Source organism: Halichoerus grypus, chromosome 5 (assembly GCF_964656455.1).
Source record: "Halichoerus grypus chromosome 5, mHalGry1.hap1.1, whole genome shotgun sequence".
NCBI classification, from domain to species: Eukaryota; Metazoa; Chordata; class Mammalia; order Carnivora; family Phocidae; genus Halichoerus; species Halichoerus grypus.
Genome location: NC_135716.1, coordinates 65,211,702 through 65,235,848, shown reverse-complemented (window position 1 = coordinate 65,235,848; position 24,147 = coordinate 65,211,702). Strand labels below are relative to the sequence as shown.

General features: G+C 39.3%; 2 protein-coding genes and 1 long non-coding RNA gene across 9 annotated transcripts in view; 2 read left to right on the top strand and 1 right to left on the bottom strand.

Moving 5' to 3' along the window:
* The window catches only part of MTFR1 (mitochondrial fission regulator 1), a 65,216-nt gene extending 62,270 nt beyond the window's left edge, over positions 1-2,946 (top strand). For both annotated transcript variants that reach the window (XM_036090037.2, XM_078072334.1), the window contains 2 exons: positions 447-615; positions 1,448-2,946. In XM_036090037.2, coding sequence (XP_035945930.1) covers positions 447-615; positions 1,448-1,516 — 238 coding nt within the window. In that variant the 3' untranslated portion in view covers positions 1,517-2,946. The remainder of the gene's footprint in view (positions 1-446; positions 616-1,447) is intronic.
* A 3,197-nt stretch (positions 2,947-6,143) lies between these two features.
* On the top strand, positions 6,144-8,527 carry LOC144381852 (uncharacterized). Its single transcript, XR_013447866.1, has 2 exons — positions 6,144-7,306; positions 8,060-8,527. It is a non-coding gene; the product is annotated as an uncharacterized LOC144381852 (long non-coding RNA).
* A 550-nt stretch (positions 8,528-9,077) lies between these two features.
* Positions 9,078-24,147, bottom strand: part of PDE7A (phosphodiesterase 7A) — a 120,430-nt gene continuing 105,360 nt past the window's right edge. Inside the window, exons 8-15 of one of the 6 annotated variants that reach the window (XR_013447863.1) lie at positions 21,282-21,413; positions 21,003-21,094; positions 18,500-18,644; positions 17,403-17,499; positions 16,615-16,722; positions 13,231-13,504; positions 10,473-10,613; positions 9,078-9,212 (exon numbers count right to left, since the gene is read on the bottom strand). Coding sequence is in view for 2 of the 6 variants with exons in the window: in XM_036090030.2 (XP_035945923.1) it covers positions 13,296-13,504; positions 16,615-16,722; positions 17,403-17,499; positions 18,500-18,644; positions 21,003-21,094; positions 21,282-21,413 (783 nt within the window). In the remaining 4 variants the exon portion in view is untranslated. Of the gene's footprint in view, positions 10,614-11,690; positions 13,505-16,557; positions 16,723-16,805; positions 16,926-17,402; positions 17,500-18,499; positions 18,645-21,002; positions 21,095-21,281; positions 21,414-24,147 lie in introns of those variants that run through there. The other 5 variants (XR_013447862.1, XM_036090030.2, XM_036090031.2 and 2 more) reach the window with 5 other exon arrangements.

The following is a 24,147-nucleotide window of genomic DNA, read 5'->3' as shown; positions in this document are numbered from 1 at the left end:
GAAGCAGGCTCCCTGCTGAGCAGGGAGCCCGATGTGGGACTTGATCCCAGGACTCCAGGATCATGACGTGAGCTGAAGGCAGTCACTTAACCAACTGAGCCACCCAGGCCCCCTTCCCCCATTGCATTTAAAGTTCTTTTATGTAAAGTCTTTGTTATTGTCCAGTTGTTTAAAGCTGTGTTGTATACCTACTATGGTAATCACTAGGCTTTGGGAGAATGGAACTGTAATTGCCCTGAAGGAGAGCATAATCCGTGCTCGGGAGTTGAATTGAGTATCTTTGTGTTCTTTTATTGAGCCTTAAATCTAGGGTTTCTATCTCACTTCTGTGTTTGTCAGTAACATGCTAGAGACGTGCCATCAAGCATGTAAAGGCACACAACGTACTTCTCTTAGGGATGCCAGCATATCGAAATGTCCCCTTGGTTTCTGTTCACTTCCTTAAGGTCAGAACAGGATATAAAGCCCAAGCCAGTGGATGCTACTGATCCTGCTGCCCTCATAGCAGAGGCTCTGAAAAAGAAATTTGCTTATCGATATCGAAGCGATAGTCAAGGTGAAGTTGAAAAAGGAATTCCAAAACCTGCATCAGAGGCCACCTCAGAAACAGTGTTGGTGAGTATCAGGTCACACTTCTTCCCTTGTACGACATTTACTCCATTGCTGAGCACTTGTATTTTGTGACATTTAGCCGTGGCCTCGGCAAGATTGAGAAGGATGTGCTATGGGATTTAGCCCATCCCCGCAAATAGATTATTTATAGAAGAGCATAAAAAAGGAACCAAAAGCCAACTCCTGGTTTCACTACTTAGCATCTCCAGTGTTAAATTTTTCCATGCTGTGCTTTATATGTAAGCAAAATGAAGCGAAATTTATTATAATAAAATTTGTATCTTAGGACAGTATGTATGTTGTGATAGAGAATTCAAAGTAAAGATCATTTTCCCTTAGGGTGTCCTGTGAAAGTTGTCTGAAGAGGGTGAGATTTGACCTGGGCCTTACAGGATGGGTTTCATGTCAGAGAGATTGAGCAGATTTCAGGGAAACTCAGATACTAATTTATACATTCCCTTTACTGTCATGTAGAATATGTGCTTATCCATTCCAGAGAGGCAGGTATCTTAGATATTCTAGCATCTTTGAAACTCCTTAGACATTGAAAAAAGGAAACCTTGTACTTCATTCTTTTACTCAGAGAAGTAAAATTGGACTAAAGCTTATGGTCTTGCTAAGATGATTATAGTTTTCTAAGAAGTAATTTGGTTACCTCTTTACCTTTCATTCTGTTAATGTGTCATGTTCAGTTCATGAAGGTTTTAATATTATCTAGCTGCTTGGTTTTTCATGCAGAACCTACCCAGACCTTTGATCCATGATTAGGAGGGGAATGTATCATTACTGTTACCTGAATCAGTATCTTTATTTATACTTTTTGTTTCTTTTCTAGTTTGGGCCACACATGTTGAAGTCTACAGGAAAAATGAAGGCTTTAATTGAAAATGTTTCAACTTCCTAATAGACAGCAGAGAAAAACTACCCTTGTTCCAGTTGTTGGTGTGTTAGGGCTGTTTGACGAGTAGAAATCAACACTATTTAGTAAATACCTGAATTTAGTATTCAGTGGTCTCCTTTAAGTCTAATTAGATTCAGCAATAACAAAAGCACTCTAATAAGTTTGTGGGTTTTTTTTTTTTAAATGAGATTAGTTCTGAAGTTTTCCATAACGTGTATTACATAACATGTGTTTTTAACGTATAGTCAGGATGTTTTAGGTTTCTAGTCTTGAAAACAATTCTATAGATTTCAGAAGAAAGGACATTTGTAGATGAGTTTTTAATTAACACTAATTTATCTGTGCAAATATTTTATATGCATATATTTGCATATAAAATAGTATGTAAAATTTAGTAATGATGTCAGTGAGGGTACTGTTACCATCATTAGTTGTCATTGATCATTTACTACTCAATGATGGAACACAGGTTGTTGGAGTGAAATATTTAGGATTGGAACCTTTTTGCCTTGAATAGGACCTTAGATTCTCTCATTTCTTTGGAGATGGGGTTCAAGTAGGAACCAGATAATGTTCACTGCTGAAAATTCCATAATGCTTTCGTTTAAAGGGAAGTGAAAGATTATGAAAGCTGCTTTCACTTTAGTGCTGTCCAGTGCTGAGAAAGAAAATGTAGTTTTCATATAATGAGAAATCAAATTATTGAATTAAATCTTAACAGGTGAAAACAAAGAATGTACCATCTTTTTTCCAGTTGAGTAAATGGCATCATAAAGATGACTTGTTGCTAAGTTAATAATAATGGAAAGGGCAGTATAATGGAGTTTTAAGATTTTTAATATTGGTCAAATATAGTAGCTTTATAATGAAACCTTGAATAGGTGAAAGAATTTCTATAAGTTGTTTATCATTGGTCAGAGTGCTGTTCTTTTGAATTACATTATGCAGCAAACTTTAGGTGCTATTAGAAAGTGGAGAACAGCCTTTCTCTTTGAGGGCTTCTGAGGAATTGCTGTAAGTGATCATTTGTGAATGCTTGATAAATCTTTATGGTTTTCTCTATTTCTGTTAAACTCAGCTATAGTTAATGCCAGAATCTCCTACCATGAGAAAATATTTGGATTTATTTAAATCTAGTAAAAAGAAGTGGATATAGGAAGAGTAGACATTTACTTTTAAGTTATTGAAAATATGTGCAATGTTCTCAATATTAGCAAATGTTTTTCAGCTTAAATTTGAACTGTTACTTATTTTACATATGTTGATTACATTGTTTCACAAATTCTGCCTTTAAAAAAAATTCAGAAAATTTGCCTGAATTACATATTTTGACCTCCTAAGATTTTATATTTGTATCAGTATTGAATTTTGGCCACTGCTCCAATTGAAGGAAGTTAACTGTTTTGAAATAAACTTAAAATGTTTTCCTTGGACCAGGCCTAAATATTATTTTTTTAATGGGTAAGATTCTCTTATATCATACATGCAGATTTTTTAGAATTTGCTTTTTGCATTCTTAAGGTGGAAATCTGTTGCCACTTATTCACGTCTCAGTTTCTCCCACTCAACACAATGCCTGAAGTGAAAGATGATAAAAATAGTTAAACTTTACATTTTATAGCTGAGGCTCAGAAAGTTAACTAGTATGTTTTGTCTCCTACGATCGGACTAGTCCAGAGACTCGCTTTATATACGTACTGAATAGGGGTCAGAGAGCACCGGACTTGGGAGTTATACAAGTCATACTGTTTTCAAAATGGGAATAATGCTCAGCTCAAACAATTGTTTGAGGATTAAATAACAAGTTTGAATGCATTCTAATTACTACTTACATGATTTTATATTAGGTCACTGTAGTTTCCAGTAGACGGATTTCTGCTAGGTGTCATCCTATATACTGCTTGCACAGGCTTGGGGTGGAGCAGAACAGTCCTGGGCCCTTCTGTACAAGAATCCTGTTTTCTTGATATATTAAATTCCTGAGTCTGTGTCTCATTGGTGAAGAAGAGAACATGAGGTAACAACTTCTCCTAAGTTAGAAGTTTTCTCTGGGGAATAAAATCGGGCAGACAGAAGTAAACTTTTGGGAGGTAGTCCAGGATAGAGGTGTAGGGAGCTGCTGAACTCAAATCTACATATAAAGCAATTGCTCTTGAAGAACTGAGGGCTGACTGAACAGCTTCTGTACAACAAAAGAGAGAGGGACCACACAGAGAAAGGCAGGCGAGAAACAGTAATGACAGGAACCCCACCACCAATGCAGCAAACTACATAAGGACGGATAGCCTGGAGGAGGCTGTATGCAGACTTGTCCACCCTGGGGCACAGCAGAAAAACTGGTTTAAGGGGCAATTAGCCTATGAGTGAAGGAGATCCCTTTACTACAGTGTCAGACGAATGGTGGAGAAACTGCTGGGACTCAGGTGGGAAGCACTGCTGATTACCATTGTCTATGTTCCCCCTCCATCTTGATAGTGCAGACTGGAGCAGAGTCCAGGCACTCTAGCCAGCCTGGTGGGGCCACCCCAGTGAGCCTCAGGCCCCCACCAGCTCTAGCCATCTCCAAAGGTGGCCCTAGCATAGTGTGCATAGGATCCCCCTGGCCTATGCCTGCTCCCATTTCAGCTCACCATCCAAAGCTGTCAGGCACCCGCAGTCTACATGGGGCATTCCTTCACAGGGCCACTCCTTCAAGACTGGGAGAGGTAGCTGTTGCCTATTTCACAGAAACAAAAGAAAGAAAGGCAAACAAAATGAAGACTATGTTGCAAACAAAAGAATAGGACAAAACCTCAGAAAAAGAACTAAACTAAATGGAGATAAGCATGCTACCTGTAAAGAGTTCAAAGTAATGACCATAAATACATTCATTAGCCTTGAGAGAAGAGTGGATTAACTCAGGGAGAACTTCAGCAAAAGGAGAGAAAATAGAATCAATTAGAGATGAACAAATGAAAAATACACTAGGTGGAATTAACAGCAGATTAGAGGATGCAAAAGAAAGGATCAGCAGTCTGGAAGAGTAAAGAACCCAAGCCAAACGGGGAAGAAAAATGAAGTGAGGCTTGGTTAAGGAACCACTGGGAGGACACAGAGTGTACTAACATGCACATTATAAGGGGTCCCAGAAGGAGAAGAGAGAAAGGAAGCTGATTTATTTGAAGAACCAATAGCTGAAAACATTGATTGATAATCTGGGTAAGGGAAACAGATATCCAGGAAACAGCCTGCAACAAGAGCCACACCAAGATGTATTATAATTAAAATGGCAAAAGGTAAAGAGAAAATCTTAAAGGCAGCAAGAGAAAAGGAAAGTCACATACAAGGGAAACCCCCATAAGACTATCAGTTGATTTTCCAGCAGATATTGGGCTGGCAGAAAGGAGTAGCTGGATATATTTGAAATGCCGAAAGGGAAAAACTTAAAACTACGAATACTTTATCCTGCAAGGGTAACATTCAGAATTAAAGATAGTTTCCCAGACAAGTAAAAGCATAAGGTGCATCACCAGTAAACCAGCCTTACAAGAAATTTCAACCGTCTTCTTTAAGTGGAAAAGTCCATAACTGGAAATAAATATATGAAAGGAAAAAGTCATTGATAAAGGAAATACATAGTAAAGGCAGTGAAGCAGATACCTAAAAAGTTAGTATGAAGGTTAAAGAAAAAACTAGTAAAATCAACTGTAACTACAATAAACAGTAATTTAAGGGATACACAAAAATGTCAGATGTCAAAAACATAAGATGTGGGGGTAGGGAGTAAAAATTAGTGCTTTTCAGATGTGTTTGAAATTAATTATCATCTTAAAATAGACTAGTATGTATATAGGTCAAGATATAGGAACTTCATGGTAACCACAAACCAAAACCTACACCAGACGCACAAAAAAGAGAAAGGAACCCAAACATAACAGAAAATGGTCAAACCAAAAGGGAAGAGACCAAGAGAAGAAAGGAACAGAACTACAAAACCAGAAACAATGAACAACAAGGCAGTTAAGTACATATTATTCATCAATAATTATGTTAAATGCAATGAACTTAAAACCTAAAACAGTAAGAATGCTAATTTCTTTGGTGTCTAGAAGTTGCATCCCAGAATCTCTTAAATTCTGTTAGGAAGTAGTTTTGAAAGATGAAAAGCATGGAGATACTCTATCCTCCAAACACACGGTATTTTCCAAAACAATGTCGGCCCCCACCAGGAGTGCATTAGATTTTTGACTAAAATGAGGTTCACTTGTTATCAGTTTGTTCATTTGACCCATTGACTGTTAGCAAAAAATGTAGCTAATATATTATTAATAAATGTTGCATTTGATTTGGGGAAAAAAATGAACTCAATGCTTCAATCAAAAGACATAGGGAGGGGGTGGGGTGGCTAATGGATTCTATATGCTGCCTTACAAGAGACTCATTTGAGTTCTAAAGATGCATCTATTGGAAGTGAAGGGATAAAGAAAGTTACTCCATGCAAATAGAAACAGTAAGAAAGCTGGTGTAACAATACACATATCACACAAAATGGACAAAGACTGGGAGCATGTAGGTGGCTCAGTTTAAGTGTTTGACCATTTTGACTCTGGTCATGATCTTGGGGTCCTGAGATGGAGCCCTGCATTGGGCTCCATGCTCAGCACGGAGTCAACTTGTCCCTCTCCCTCTGCTCATCTCCCTATTCATGCCTGCTCTCTCAAATAAATAAAATCTTTAAAAAAACAAAATAGACCAAGACTGTAACAAAAGACAAGGGCATTACACAATGATAAAGGGGTTGATCCAAGAAGAGGATCTAACATTTGTAAATATCTATGCAGCCAACATAGGAGCATGTAAATACATAAAGCAAAATATTAACATATACAGACATAAAAGAAAGTGACAGTAATACTTTAATAGTAGGAGCCATTAATACCCCGAGTACTTCAATGGATAGATCATCCAGAGAGAGAATAAGGAAACATTGGCCTTAAATGACATATTAGACCAGATGGACTTGATACATACAAAACATTCCATTCCTCCAAGCTACAGAACACAGATTCTTTTCAAGTGTACACAGAACATTCTCCAGGAGAGATCACATTAGACCACAAAACAAGTTTCAATTAATTCAAGAAGACTGAAATATTCGGCATCTCTTTTCTGACCACAACAGTATGAAACTAGAAAGAAATCCGTTACAAGAAGTGGTAAAAACACAAAACACATGAAGACTAAAAAACATGTTATTAAACAATAAGTCAATGAAGAAATCAAAGAGAAAAAAACACTTTGAGACAAAACTGAAACAACTTTACAAAAGCCATAGAGTGCAGCAAAAAGCAGTTCACAAGGGGGAAGTTCATGGCAAAAGCAGCCTACCTCAAGAAAAAAATCCCAAATAAACAACCTAACTTTATATCCAAAGTTAGTAGAAGGAAGGAAATAATAAAGACTATAGGGGCCAGCATTGTCCTGATACTGAAAGACAAACCATACAAAGAGAAAATTACAGGTCAATATCCCCAATGCACTTAGATGCAAAAATCCTCAACAAAGTATTAGCAAACAGAATTTAGCATGTTAAAAGGGACATACACCACGATCAAATGGGATTTATTCCAGGGATGCAAGGATGCAAATCAATGTGACATACCACATTAATAAAACGATAAAAATTGTATGATTATCTCAACAGATGCAGGAAAAAAACGTGACAAAATTTGATATCCATTTATGATAAAAACAAAGTGGGCGTAGAAGGAACATATCTGAACGTAATAAAGGCCACGTATGACAAACCCACAGGTAACCTCATCCTCAATGTTGAAAGGTTGAAAGCTTTCCCCCTAAGATTAAGACAGGGATGCCCACTCTCACAACTTTTATTCAACATAGTATTGGGAAGTGTAGCTAAAGCAATTAGGAAAGAAAAAGAAAAGGCATCCAAATAGGAAAAGTAGTAAAACTCACTATTTGCAGTTGACATACTATACATAAAAAACCCTAAAGGCTCCACAAAACACTATCATAACTATAAATGAATTCAGTTAAGAAGTTGTAGACAGGGGCGCCTGGGTGGCTCAGTTGGTTAAGCATCCAACTCTTGATTTCAGCTCAGATCACGATCTCAGGTTTGTGGGACTGAGCCCTACATCAGGCTCCACACTCAGCGGGGAGCCTGCTTGAGATTCTCTCCCTCTCCTTCTGTCCCTCCCTGCTAAATAAGTCTTTAAAAAAAAAACCGTATACAAAATTAACATATAGAAATCAGTGTAGTTCTATCAGTGTTTGAATAAGGAGCTATTAGGAAAAAAGTTGAGAAAATAATCCCATCTATAATTGCATCAAAAAGAAGAAAATACCAGGGAATAAATTTAAGGAAGTGACACCTATACTGTGAAAACTATAAGACACTGATGAAAGAAACTGAAGATGACAAATACCATGCTCGTGGAAGAACTGATATTGTTAAAATGCTCGCACTACCCAAAGCAATCTATAGATTCAATGCAATCCCTAACAAAATACCAACTGCATTTTTTTTTTTTTTTTTTACAGAACTAGAACAAATAATCCTAAGATTTGTATGGAATCACAAAAGACCCTCCAATAGCCAAAGCAATCTTGAGAAACAAGAAAGCTGGAGGCACTGTGCTGATTTCAAAACTTATTATAAAACTCTAGTAATTAAAACAGTATGATACTGGCATAAAAATAGACCTATAGATTAATGGAACAGAATAAAGAGCCCAGGAATGAATCCAGGCATATATGCTCAATTAATCTATGACAAAGGAGCCAAGGATGTACAATATCTCAATAAATGGTATTGGGAAAACTGGATCACTATCTTATACTGTATACAAAAATAAATTCAAATGGATTAAAGACTTGAATATGAGACCTACAACCATAACCTCCTAGAAGAAACGACAGGCAGTAAGGTCTTTGACACTGGTCTTAGAAATAGGTTTTTGGACCACTCTCCTCAGGCAAGGGCAATAAAAGCTAAAATAACAAGCAGGATCATATCAAACTACAAGTTCTGCACAGCAAAGGAAACCCATCAACAAAATGAAAAGGCAACCCACTTAGTGGGAGATGATACTTGCACATCATACATCTGATAAGGGGTTAATATCCAAAATGTATGAAGAACTTAACACAACTTGTATCAAAAAAACAACCCGATTAAAAAAATGGGCAGAGGACTTGGATATTTTTCCAAAGACGACATACAGATGGCCAAGACGTACATGAAATGATGCTCACTGTCATCAGTCAAATTGAAACCACAGTATCACTTCATACCTGTCAGATTGACTATCATCAACAAGTGTTGGTGAAGATGTGGAGAATGTATATTAGAATCAAATTTGAAGGCTAAATGATTTTACCAGTCATGGATGTTAAAAAAAATTCAAGAATTACTAGAAATGGTGTCATTTTCATCATTCACCAAACTAAATCATTCTCCTAAACCACACCCCAGTATTTTGCACAGAAACTGCCATATTATAGAATGCTTTTCACACATCATTTTGTCACCCAAACATTTTGAGAACAGAGACCAGGGTTTTGTAATTTTTAATACCTTTATTACATCCAGTGCAGTGCTCTCTGCACACAACAGGAACCCAGATGTTGCTGACCACATGACTCAGCACAGACAGACCAGTTTCGATATAACTGCTCAATGTTAGACTGATGGCTAAAGAGGAAACACATTAATACCAAATTAGTTTGTTCAACGAAACATTTATTGATGGCCCAATTTACACTAGCCCTGTGCTAAGCACGAGAGGCTAGAAGGTGGATGACACCTGCTCTGTGCTCCCTGTCCGCTCACCTCCAAGTAGTGGTCACTCCACCTACAGACCATGGACCCTTGGGGGCCTTCCAAAAGACACAGGTTGTCTGCAGGTCCTTAGCAAGCAAGGAATGGCTCAGACGAACTCTTGCACATTTATTTAAAAAACATTAGTGAATGCGTATTAGCTGTCTTGTATATTGTATATTTTGTCAAGCAGGAGATACTGATTGGGAGAGGATTTTATATTTATACATTAAAAAAAGTTCACATGAAAACACTGTAAAGCTCTGGTGTGAAAGTTTGAGAGCTTTAAGAAAACTGAAAGCTTAAAGAGCCAGGAAAGCATTTTGGAAAAAGAAACCATTATAGGAATCTTCAAAGAATTACTAGCACCTCTAACCTGTACCTCAGGCACAAATATATTTCCCAGGTTTAAAAGGACATAAAATATTTGCTGCTTTTATACAGAGAGGATCATTATAAACCATCACATTTACAGAATACAAATAATGACCAAGTACCAGAGGTTTTGTTTTGTTTTTTTTTCATTAAGCTAAGACTTGTGCCACAATTTTCTCTCCAAGGACCTTTAGCCCCAGAGCAGAGGAGATGCCCCCCCCACTACTGAAGTGTTGGGCCTAGAGCCCCAAAAGGCTGCTACATGCTCAACAATTCTTTGAAGTCTCCCATTTTAAAAATTCATGTGAATTTTAATTCTGTCCCATAACATTTACTTATATTAAGTGTAATCTTCTAAATTATTGAACAACAGTTTCCTCAAATTTCTTCTAGAAAATCAATGTTCAAGGAATATAGGTTATATTTAAGAGCAGGACTGTAGACTGTGACCTCCACGTGTAAGTAACAAAACATAATTTCTTAGTGGGTTTATTATGTGTAGGCAGGAAATGGGAGCAACACTGAGGTGTCTCTCTCAAGAATGGAAATAAGAAGGTAAGCCTTTGACTATCAAACAGTAAGGAACACATAATGGATCAGAGCAGAAGCAATCACATGCCGGCAGATGGAGCCGAGGAAGGCTCAACTGAGACAAAGCTGAAGGTACTGACAGATCTACTGGATGTGCCAACCAGAGGCCGATGTGGAGAAGCAACTACTGGCAGAGAATCTCTAGCATCATCCAAGGGAAGAGCGTACCCTGGTCCACAAACATGAGTATCAGCAGGTATATCCCCACAGGGAGATGGATGCATGAGGCAACTTGCTTCCCTTGCTCAGAATCCATGCTCACCAAGTAAGTAACCGCTGATCATAATTTGACTTCCCAAGAAGATTTGCCTAAAGGGAGAGAATGATTGATAGTTATATTTCTATTGTAAATTAAAAAAAAATACTAACATTTTTAAAAAATACGAGTTACTGTGAGCTTGGTTAATGTGAGTTTCCTATGAGATAGTTCCACTTTCCATGTGCTGACATCCTGGATCTGTAAAGACCTCATCAGACTCTAGATGCATCAGATTTGCCAGGATGGTGCCACCAAGTGGCCACTGCCCTTCCCCAGGTACAGTCCACTCGACTATCAGACTTCTGTACCCGTGCTGTCCGGTACGGTAGCCACTGGCCACACGTGGGAGCTGTGGCTAGTCTGAACCGAGATGTGCTGTAAGTGTAAAATACACACCAGATTTCAAAGACTCTGTACCCCCCCAAAAGAATGTAAAACATCTCAACAATTGTTTTTTCTACGATAATGACTACATATTGAATTGATACAATATTTTGGATATATTGGAATAAATGTTAATAAAATAATTCCATCTGTTTTTCCTTTTTAAAATGTGGCTAGTAGAAAATTGATAATTCACTTACATGGCTCACATGATATTCCCAATGGACATCACTCTTCTATGCAAATAATGACAGTATGTTTGATTTTAAAGTTTGTACTATATCCTTTCTAACGAATTGGAGTTGGGAAGACACAGGAGAGGCCCAGTGGTGCCCGTCTTACACTGACATCAATCAAGCCGAAAGAAGCGGCCGTGTCTTACTCCTCTACTTTAAAAAGGCCAGGAGAACTAGTATTTTCGTCCTGGCAAGAGGCGCCGATGTCATGCAATTCCCACCTGTGGGCACAATCGGGCTGTGGAGTCAAAGGCCCGAGCTCACAGCTGACTTCTACTATTAGTATTAGTCAGAACTTGGAGCCAACTACCCCCCCGGGGCCGCTCGCTCCGGCGTGCACTGCAGGTAACGGAGCGTAACCCCAAAGGACTGTGCCTGCACCCAGCTCTGCCGAAATAAATACCCGCGGAGTGAGTGCTAGAACCAGGAAGCTAAATCTCTGACTTCTGACAGTTTAGCGTTATGATTTCCAAAAGACTGAGTTGTAAGGTAAATATCAAAGATAAATATGTGAAAAGATAGGTTTTTATTCATCAAAAGTTAACAGCAACAGGCACATATTAAAATGAGTATGGCAAAGCCTTTGACAAACGGCTTTACACTCAAGCTTTCTCCCAAGGAAATGGCTGTTGCAACAATGTAAACATAATCGATAAACAGTCTTTTACAGTAACAAGGGAAATACAATTGAACTAAAAGAAAGCACCGGTTTCTCTTAAAACTAGATTACAGTTGTGCTTACTATACATAAAACAATTTAAAACAAATTACAAAAGTGGAATGTTTGAAGTTTAAAATTAGTCCTTAGATTTTGTCCTAGAAAACATCTGTTCACATCAAAAGGCCCATCAAAGGGTAACGTTTCATCAAAGGGAGGGACAAGAAAACAATGCACTTTTTTCAAATCAAAACAAGAAGTTTGGTCACTTAGCTTTGTGCATAGTTTAAGGCAACTGGAGCAGTCTGTTACGGCTCACCTACCTTCCCCCCCCCGTGTGGCTGCGCACTGTGTCACATTCTAAAATAATAAATAAAAGCTTACATTTCAGGCCCTTTCCCACATGGATAAATATAACACATGCACAGTCACACATGCACAAACATGCACGCGAACACACGTCCACACATTCACACACAACATACCTCTCACTCACTGCAGCGAAAGGGACTTTAGTACCCTTGCTCTGAAGGACACACTTCCCCATCCCACTTTATTTCAGATTGGCAAATACCCTGAGCTGATTATGGTGTTTTAAACATTCCACCTTTTTCTTGCATGTGCAGGTCAAGTGTACAGTAGTGAAAACAACATGCAATGTCTTCACTGCAGAATCATAACACAGCTAGGACATTGGTGTTCTTCCCCTCCCGCCCCAAATTAAAAACTAAATAGTTAAAAAAAATTGCATTGCCAAACAGCACTGGAGGGAAAGCTTGGCGGTACTCTATGAAAAATGCTCAGTTTCCAGTGCGCAAAATAAAACTATAGCAAATGGGAGGCTTTGGTGGCATCCAAAGAAGAAAAAAGGCAAACCAGGGGGAAAGAGCTGCAGTTTCAGTTTGATCTTTGAAATTCTTAGTGGTTCCTTCACAATCCTGCTCCAAGGCAATTTAGAACCAGTATTTCAGAGTTGATTTGTAAACATCGAGTCTTGCAGGAGGCAGCAGAGGCTGGGCACTTCACATTTCCATTTTCTCAGAGAGAGAACTTGGGGGAAGGTACAGACACACAATGTTGCATCAGACTGCTCAAATTCCAAGAGATCTCTGCTGAAAGATACAGTTCAAGTTTCGTGGTTCGAGGAACAAATGCTTTTAAAAGACTCGTGGCACACCGCAAAACTTCCTGTTACTCCTTTCCGGTTCGCTCCTGCTGGGCTTTGCATATTCAAGGTTTCACATGAAAGCCAAATGCATATTGCTGTATGGTCAGGTCTTAGAATTAAAAAAGTGGGGTCACATGATCCGAGAGAGGACGCCTTGGGAATAAATAACCCTGGCCTCGTTCCTTCGGAAACCTTGGCAGGCCAAGAGAACATCCTCTCACCTCGAGACCCCATTTCACATTTCTAAAATCCGGCAGGAGGCAGTCTGTCCCACTGCTTCTGGGGGCTACGATAACCGATTTTCCTGAGGTAATAACTGTGAGTTCAACTCCTCGAATGCAGCATCCGTGTCCTCACTGGTGGACTGTTCCCTCTGCAGCCCCTTCCAACTGGCTTTGTTCAGCCCCATATGTCCAAGCATTGTCTGCGAGAGCCTGGTATTGGAAAACCTGGCCCATTCCGTGAATAAAGGCTCCGCTAGGTAAGTCATGAAACCTTGAGAAAGTAAGAGAAAAGGAGCATTAACATAGATTCTGAAACTTTATCTTCAAAACATCTCACCAGTGTTTATTCTCGTAAGTCCTAATTCAACACTACCTAAGTTTTCAGCATGTGTGTGTGTGTAAATTTACCTAACCTCCGAAGAACCTATTAAGTAACTCAATGGAACTTGAAGTAAAGGTGCATTGACAAACACATCAAATCTTTTCTGACGATTCCTCTCAGCTGCACGACCACATCCTATTTGAGCAAACACTCAGTGGCCCTCTCAGCTCTGCGGAAAGCAGGACAGACCGTTCCAGGGGGACAGCTGGAGGCAAAGAGGGGTCTCTTCCAGGCCTGTGGCTGATGAGGCGGGGAACCGAGGTGGCCCGGGTGCGGCCTGCTCCGCTTTATCCCCTCAGGGATGTCAATCTTCACACCTGGTCATGCTTACAACTGGCCACTTCATTTAAGTCAGAATTTGTGGAGCCAAAACTCATGACAAAATGCAAATTCTATCCCTGCTATGGAATAGTTTTAAAATTTTCTTCACCTCCAGAACTTTTTCTTTTCAGCAAAAGACCATGTAGACCACAGACAACATAGGTTACGTTTAGGCAACAAAAAAATCTGGAATTAAAGCAATTAGCACCTACTACTTTTAATTAGACAAGTGTACAAACTGCGGTATCTGAACTAGTAGTTACTACTGGAAATAAGGCCTTCTTCCATTCCCTCTGCACATACTAACGGAGAACCGACTGCCAGGCACTGCGGTAGGGCGGCCAGGAATAGAGCGGTGAATAGACAGACAAGATGTGCCCTCAAGGAGTTGTGTTCTGGTGAAGAGAAAGAGGTAACAGAGAAAATGTCATCCCCGCAGTCAAAGCAGCAGCTTTTTGGGAGCTGTCCTCACACCACAGTGTCTGGCTGAACTGTCACCCAAAGCCCTGTCTTTTCTAGGTGCCGGAGTGAAGTCATGAGCGCCTGGAGTTTTATACCCAAATGCAGAACCTTATTATCAGGGTTGTACATGAGTTTCATCTTATTTGATTCACCCATTATTCCAACTGGTTGAGAGCTTCTGGATCTTGCCTGTAACATCCAACAATCCAGAAGTATTACTTCTGGCTCTAGGTTAATCTTCTTTTAGCTCTTAAGTACCTGGTAAAAAGGAACGGGCCGGGGTCCTGGACACAGAGCCCCGCAGCGCCCTCTCGGAGGGTGGGGCGCTCGTCAGCTGCCTGGGAGCCCCCTTGCTGTTCTAGCCCACGGGCCTCTCTTACCTCCACCCACACTACAGGACACCATGTCAGATGCCTTACTCAGCCAGGACATGACCTTTTCTTGTTTAACAAAACTAGTACTCCTATCAAAGAAGGAAACTGCATTAATTAAACATGACTTCTACTTACTGACCCTATGCTGGCTCTGAGTAATCACAGTATTTGTAGTCCTATGATTTACCCTAGAAATCTAATCTTTCCAAGGCCTTTTTTTAACCTGGGATTTGATGTCACAAAGACCAGTATCTGTTAACTGTATCAACTGGGCAAACTATCTGAACAAGAGCCTACTAGCGGTACTTCTGTCCTAGGGTGGTTGTGAGGAGTCAGCAGACGTCAACTTTTACCATCATTTTCCGTAAAGTCTTTGTCCTTCAGATAACCTTACCTAGAACTGTCCAACACGGACAAGATCTATAGATGGAAATGAAGAGTTTAAGGGATCCGGCTTCTTTTCCCTTTCAAAAAACGCAATTTTAAAAAACCTCGTTGTAAGTTCCCTCACTAACTGAGGGGGTCATTTCCTCGGGCAAAAGAACGTGAAAGTAAGCTCCGGAGACGCCGCTACCCACTCTCCTATCTTCGATTCAATCCCCTTTGCCCACGTTTCACCTGGTCTTTGCCTTTCAAGACTTTTCTACTTGAGATTCCAGGCACAACAGACCTGCTTCTTAACTGTCTTCTCATCCTCCCCAAAGAACGCGTCGCCCGCGGTGAAGCTCCTCGGCTCCCTGGCTCCCTGGCTCTCCGGGCGCCGGCAGCCCTGCACTCTCCCGGGCCCGGCTCTTCGGCTTCCCTGCCTCGCCCTCTGCGCTCAAGTCCCTTACTTCCCGCCGTCTTCCACGTGACCATCCTCGGCAGGTACAGTGTGAGCATTCCATTTCTGAATTTCTCACCCGACGGCACAGGCCTCTTTTCAAAGTATTATGCCACAGAAGCACGTTATCTTCAGAAAGATAAAGTTCCTAGAAATTCAGAAGTTTGTGTCCACACTTCTTTACGTTCCCTAATGCTCCAAGGCCCTACTCAACACCAGCTACCAAAACCATACTCGTCCCTCAATACCTTGCTGACCTGTCCCTCCGCACACTGTCCTCCTACTTTACACTCAAAACCCCACCGCCCCCTCCTCTGCTCTTGCTCCAGTCACAGCACATCCCCCCGTGTTTTCCATCACAGCGTAACTAACGGCTCTCAAGTGCCCCCTGCCTCCAGGGCCAGGGCCTGGGAGCCAGGAGAGACATGATCTGGTGCCCTGAGGCCTGGGGACGGGACGGCTCTGCCTACAGAGGGTGGAACGTGGCTTCTAGAGGGGGTGGCTCTTCCAGAAAAACGAGTCCAGCAGACAGGTGGGAAGGATGGCGAGGCGGAAAGAGTGAAAGGGGGCGTCACGGATTTGGGGAACGGGGCCGAGTCCCAAGCTGCTGTGGGTGCGCGAGGGGCAGCTGCTGGGGAGCAGGGGCGTGTGCAGGAGGCTGCAGAATGAGCCAACAGCGGAGCTACAGGACACAAGGAAGCACTGGCGGAAACTGGTCTTCACACTACCATCCTGCTTGCTCACTTCAGAACGGCAATGCCAGACGCAGGCAGAAGAAGCTTCCACATGGGCAAAATTCTTTTGGGGTTAGAACACACCAAAGTTACTGCTACCTACTTTGCAAAAATCATGGTTTTTAGGACCTAAGATCAAATGACAGCAAATTATAAGAGCCAAAAACAGGAAAAACTGGTAAAATGTCTTCAATTAAAAACTAAAAATGAGCACAATTTTAATATTACATGTTTCAAATGTATATCTCTTCTTGACAAAATTAAAGTCAGCGGCATTTTTCTAACCAGCTGTATCTAAGTATGCAGAGTTACCAATCTGGATGTTGGCAATAGATTCAGTCTGACGATCACAAAGTGGACTCACACCCAAATGATACTTCTTTTCTATATCTCCTAAAATTAAAAAAAAACAAAACAGAATTATTAATGTGGAACACACCTACTGCTTAAGTATATAATTAAAGTCTTTGTCTTACCTGTACATTCCTTAGGAAAAACACGACATACTTAATCCTCCTGAGAGGATGAATTCTAAATTAGTTCTTTTTTAGATTTTTAAGTTATTCACAGAGGGAAAAGGTTGCCAAGCTGATATCCTATTTTAAATGGAGAAGATGAAAAATTTCACTAGGTGTTACCCCAAGACTGTAATTCTGTCAGCATTTTAATTTAAAACTTAAGATTTCTAAAAGGAAGGTACATGAAATGAAGATCCTTGGTTCCTGGCTTGAAATCACTAAAAATATGCTGCACGTTCATACGGCCATACATTCCACATGGGACAAAGATGGAACAAGGTCAGGAAATCTTTCTGCAGAGCAAAATTTCCAACCAGATCTACGTCTATTTATAAATGCATACATATATTCATATCTGATCATTTCAAAAGCGAACTGCTAATTTCCAAAACAGATGCTCAATTTGTACACTATTTGTTCTATGTACATCTACTATGAATTGTCACTAAAAATACCAAGCATCTCTTGCTGGACTCCTGTAAATGTCTGAGTTAGTTTATCCACGTGATGCTAAAAACGGAACTGAAAAGACTATCACTCGAAACTGTAACTTGCCTTGATGGAAGAATTCCTCTGTTACTTTCTCACTCCACTGCTTGCTTAATTCCCAGGTCCGACACGGGTTACAAATATCAGCACATTTCAAAGCCATCTAGCAAGCAAAATATTAAAATTCTTTTAAGAAAAAAGTAAAATTTCAATTGCACAAACTTCAACATGCTTTTTAATCATGGGAAAAACAACATCTTAACAAAGAAAAAGAAAATACTGCAATAGAAAATTCATTGTCTTTTATATTCATTTCATGACGCTGTTAGGGCTATCAATTATTTCTGCAGGAATGCTGAAGGACTGCTCATCTAATGACACGTTATTAATACCCAAGAGCCAAGCAGGAGGACTGGACTAACCATAAAGCTACAAAGAAATCATCTGATTCTCTCTCATTTTTATTTTTATTATTTTTTTAAATTTTTATTTATTTGACAGAGAGAGAGACAGCGAGAGAGGGAACACAAGCAGGGGGAGTGGGAGAGGGAGAAGCAGGCTTCCCACGGAGCAGGGAGCCTGACGCGGGGCTTGATCCCAGGACCTTGGGATCATGACCTGAGCCGAAGGCAGACGCTTAACGACTGAGCCACCCAGGCGCCCCTCTCTCTCATTTTTAGATGCAAGAATTGATTCAAATGGTTTGTTGGTCAGCACCCTAATCTCGCGAAAATTGTTTTTGTTAGAAATCTCAGGTATGAAAACTATAAAAGTAATGGTGTTTTGTTTTTTTTTTAACATTTTATTTATTTGAGAGAGAGAGAGAGTGCCTGTGAGTGCACAAGCAGGGGGAGCTGCAGGCAGAGGGAGAAGCAGACTCCCCACTGAGCAGGGCGCCTGATGCAGGGCTCGATCCCCGGACCCTGGGATCGTGACCTGAGCGGAAGGCAGACGCTTAATGACTGAGCCACCCAGGTGTCCCATCAATGGTGCTTTCCTAAGGAGGAGATTAACCTTCTGGAAAGTGTTTCACTAACGGAAGGAGATTCCACAGCTTTCCCTCAAGATTTGACCACTCTGAAAGCTACCTCAGAAGATTTCATTTTTATTCTAATGCTTATGTAATTTATCTAGAAAGAGAATCTTTCCCAGCCCCATTTTACCTGTAAAACCAAATGCCTATGCCTGGCATCTTCTAGGCATAAGTCACCTCTGTCCAAATGGGACCTAAACAATGACAGATACTCATTTTGGCGACTGATGTCTGTGGCTAGTATCAAAGCACCTATCTGAGTCTCCATTTGTTGCCTGGAATGAGAGAAATATAAAGAGAAAATACAAGACTTTCAATTAAATAGTTACTTCTTGATTTTTTTTTCTTAAGCTTAACACTCTAATTGCCATTCAACTTTTAACCTATCACAAAAAAATGAATTTTACAGAATGCATTTAAAAAAACCTACTAGGGCGCCTGGGTGGCTCAGTTGGTTAGGCGACTGCCTTCGGCTCAGGTCATGATCCTGGAGTCCCTGGATCGAGTCCCGCATCGGGCTCCCTGCTCGGCGGGGAGTCTGCTTCTCCCTCTGACCCTCCCCCCTCTCATGTGCTTGCTCTCTCTCATTCTCTCTCTCTCAAATAAATAAATAAAATCTTTAAAAAAAAAAAAAAAAAAAAAAAAAAAAAAAAAAAAAAAACCTACTAAAATAATCAACTAAAACCAAAGGACAGGAAAATACCAATATGCGTACATTCCATAAAGAGTGCTTTTTTTTGCCAACCAAGGAGGAATTATTTGCCTTAAAGAAAATCTATATGAGATTGGTATGTTATTTTAGAAAATTCTTTGCTGGGATGTGCTGAGGGTAAACAACTCTGGTTTATTTTTTGGTGTCTGAGATCTGAAAGGCAGAAGGTTGGTTCAAACGGAGAAAGAACAGCCCATTCAACAACTAATTCTTGTAGGTATTTTGACTAAGATGCCTGATTATACATTGATAAAATCCCACCAAACAATCTGATAACGTTTATTTATTTATTTAAAAGATTTTATTTATTTATTTGACAGAAAGAGACACAGCGAGAAAGGGAACACAAGCAGGGGGAATGGGGGAGGGAGAAGCAGGCTTCCCGCAGAGCAGGGAGCCTGATGCGGGGCTAGATCCCAGGACCCTGGGATTGTAACCCGAGCCGAAGGCAGATGCTTAACGACTGAGCCACCCAGGCGCCCTGATAAAGTTTAGATAAAATTGTATTTTCAGGGTCAAATTCAAGAATCAAAATTATCTGAATGAATATCTAACTTTTCTGGAAAGGAAAAGGTAACGTGTTAATACAAATACATTATATCATTCTTAAAACTGTTTCAAGTCAAGTAAGAGAAATAAACTTAAAAAAAAAATCCCTGCCTTTTTCCCCCTCAATGGGCCATAGCAAACATTATCTATGTATGAAGATCAGTAAAGACCTGTCAACAGCTTAAAAGGCTCACAATATTGGATATTAAATAAAACAAGCCCTAAATAAAGGAAACATGAAAGAATGCTATTACGCAGTGTTCCTTATTTTCAGTTTTTATCAACAGGGTTAATCATCAAATGTAAAACAAGACAAAAAGGGAATAAAGCAAACATTTTAATCTGCCTTAATCAAGAAAAAAATAATTTATAAAAACTATGGTTTAAGCAATTTTTATATTTGTACTATGGCAAGAAACAATTTTACTTACCAGAAGTATTGTCATAACTCCAAATGGTATCCGAGAATAAAGATTTAAAAGAATAGAAAATAAAGTCCAGCTTTTTTCTCATGGTCATTACACAAAATACTTAAGTTTTTAAAATAAAGTTGTTTTAAATTATGAAAGGGAAAATGGAAAGAACTATGATAGTGACTTAAATTATAGTACCCAAACATTTTTATGCCTCACCTTGTTTCCTAGAGTTAGATGGTTTACACCCATTTACATGGTTTTCTTAAGTGCATCTTCTCTCAGTGAGACATTAGTAAAAGCTTTTGTTTGTAGATCAATAAGAGATTTTGTTAACCACCATCATATTGAGCTCATTTGCACTGATGCTTTTTATTAGGCTTTCAAATGGCCTGCTTAACATTAAATGGTCTTTACTTAAAAAATTAGTATTTCCTGTTCTTTCCATCACTATTTTATCCTATAGCTAGCTCCAGAAGTGACTCCAGGACTATGCTACTGAACTACAAAGCATCCTTTTTACTTGTTATCAGTTTTGAAAACTTCCTGAAACTTACTTGAATGAGTGTATTTATTATACACAATGATTAATTTCTTTATACCTAGAATTTCTTTACATCTAGAATTATTCAAATGAGCATAAAATGGAAATACGTAATACTATTTACATAAATAAGTAGTAAACTATGAGCCACTGTGTATTTGGAGTGAATTTTATAATACTCAAATCTATGGGGTGAGCCATAAAAATTCACTAAAAAAATACTACTGTCTATACTGTAGAATAGGTTTAAATTACTAGAATTTTGATATAAAGGTGTAAAATAATTTAGCCATTAAATTTAACAAAAACTGAAAACTGTGGAACACCTGAATAATTTTTAAAACTTTATAAAATTGTTTTGCCAACTTAATCTCCATAGTTCGTAACAAATTAAATGTGTCTTAATCCAGCCTACCTGTTTTCTGATGGCATATGTGAGAATAAACCAGATTCTCTCAATAATCCCACTGCAGATCTCCAGTGGTGATTTTCCAGTACTGAGGTATTCTACAAAAAAGGGCATATCTGAGTTATTTAATGGTAAGCCTCTTCCTGAACATAAAGAATTATTTGTAGGTAATATTAATCTGGTTAAAATTCTAACATTCATTGAGAATCTGTTTACGACTTTGACTCCATTAAAACATTTTCCAGAATACAAGAATATTAAATTGCATGCTAAAATTGTACTAACCTTGTACAGAGTTGCCAAGTAATGGTTAGTTTTAATAAGGAAAGGTTGATTAACACCTGGATGATCCAGATCGTGAGTGGCAGCCGCAATTAAGCTCAGCAAGACATCCCAAGGGGTTACAGAACTGGCAAGCTGAAGTGTGACAAAAGAATTAATTATAGGCATGTCTGAAATAAACTCAGTACCATTACAGGAGTTTTGAATTAGCTCCAAATAGTAGTGTCGAGTCTCCTCCTCCTCCATGTTTTTCAGACTGTTCATGAAGACCACCGGACGCCTGCCAGGTGATGTCCTCGTCCTGACACTGGGGACAGGCATGATAATGATGGGTATCCCTTCCTGTGTGGAGCTCATGGACCTTGTCCTTATACTGTTTCATCTTAAACAAGCTTACTTAAGATGACAGCTAAAACATAAACCACCTTTTTGAGAAATGAGTTTAAAACAAACACAGGTTTGTCTATTGTTATTACTGTAGCCACCACCGACAGAAGACCTATGACTGAGGGTACTTACCTGTCAACAAACTGGTTACTGGACGTCAATTAGGAATCCAAAATGTAAGGTTATTTCTGAGGTTCTAATGTTTAAGGAAGCTACTGAGTAATCATGGAGAAGTCTATGTCCAGTGTGTAATAAAATCCTCTCCCAATGGATGGATACATTCAGAACAGTGTTCACAATGTATTCACCTCAGAAAAGGCAATCTTGTAAACTAGCAATTATGATGTTACTTTCAATATTCATTGCTAACCTTAGCTGATACAATAAAATAATCACAAGAAGTAAGTTTATTACCTGGCTGAAACTATCCGTGGTAAAATAACTAACTGAAATTGTCAATGGTAAGAAATGATCACCTGCGTATATCACCTGCTCTTCATCAAGCACCTCTCATTTTCTGGCCAACTTCTACTCATCTTTTAGGGCCTGACTCCTCTGACCAGATCTACCTTGTTCTCTGCCTCCAGCCCCTGAGCAAACAAATGACTGATCTGTGTTCCTACAACACCTCAATGTCCCCGCCATAGTAACACTCTGCAGAGCACACTTTTATTTCGGTTAACATTAGGGCAATGCTCTCTACACTTGTGTGATCCTGTGTCCTACCTAACAGTAAAATATTTTGACCATATACCCCCAATACAGTTATACTTACTGATTATGATACTGGATTAATATATATTGCACATGATAAAACAGAGGTGAAAGTTGAAAAATTTAGATAAAAATTCTAACATTTTTTTTCCTATACCAGAATGGACTTTTTTCCATCCCCTATGTCAAGCTCATCTCAGACTGGGAAAAAAAAAAAAAAAATCACCATCTGAGGGCTTGAATCCCCTGGAAAACTAAGTTGTTTGAAGGCAGGAAATCTGCATTATTTTGTATTACCTATAATTGCTGTATGGAGAGGCTCAATGAATGGAGAGGATGGTAAAGAAAATGATTTCTTCTTTAGGATATGCAAAAGCATTAAAAAAAAAAAAGATGTTTAAAGCCCTGCTTACTAATCAAGATACAAAGGAGGCATACTCTGTGGGCAGCCTGCATCTAAAACAACCTCCCCTCCCCGACAGAGACGTGTGGGCATGGCTGTGGACACCTTATGAACGCGTAATTTATTAAGCAATATGCAGAGGTATCATATTCTTATGGTAACTAAAACAGAGGGGAAGTGGCAGAAAAATAGACATGTACTATCCTGGGAGAATATAGTAATCCAGAATGAGACTTAATAAAAAAATTAATGTATCATTACACAGGACATCAAACAATCTCAGGTAGATTTAAGAGTTGACCATTAAAAAGAGAAACATGAGAAGGAGCAACTGAATTTTTTAAAAGTCCTGTGAAGGGAAAGTAAATTCTAAGTTGAAAACAAATCCATGGGGCGCCTGGGTGGCTCAGTCGTTAAGCGTCTGCCTTCGGCTCAGGTCATGATCCCAAGGTCCTGGGATCGAGCCCCGCATCAGGCTCCCTGCTTGGCGGGAAGCCTGCTTCTCCCTCTCCCACGCCCCCTGCTTGTGTTCCCTCTCTCGCTGTGTCTCTCCCTGTCAAATAAATAAAATCTTTAAAAAAAAAAAACAAAAAAACAAATCCACATTAAAAAAAAATTCTTGAATAAAAATGTAACATTTCTGCTTGTAAAAAATTTTTCATCAGAAAGAAAACTTTATGAGCTTTATAACAAAGACAAAGAAGTCAATGACATTAATACAATTTTTTTAAAAAGTGAATTAAAACCAAAGGCAAATGTTATTTCCATTCCTGTGACTGTATCTGGTAACGCCGGACTGTACCAAGTCATGTGAAGAAGAAACTGCAGATCATCTGACGTCTATGAGCCAGACTTCAGCTGTATCTGCAAAGCTATCGTCAGGGCCCTTTTTCAAACAGAAAACTAGTAATGGTGAGTTTTCCTGTGTTCGATAAAAAAACCTCACTGTTTTTATTGTTGCTATTAAGTGCTAATAGGCTCAACTGGAACAAAATTGTTACCTACGTAAGTTCAGCTAGGAAAACATAAAAGTAAACACTAAAGTTAGAGGTGATGCAAGTACAGAGAGAAGCAACTTTTCCGTAACTTTCTGACAATTTTGGGGGCTTTCAATATTTTTTTCACCTACAGTCCAGGAATTAGCTCTTACACAGAAATCATACATAACAACTGAAGGCAGGTTTCTCACTAAATACTATATCTAAGCCTTTCTATTTACGATGCCCTCTGTGTCTGCATCTTTCTACGGCTGACTCCCCCTCAAATTTTCCCTTTAGGTTTCAGTGTTTTCTGACCACTCTACCTAAAGCCATAAATGCTTGCCATCCACTGGTCAATCTAAAGCACATTCCTCTATTTCACTTT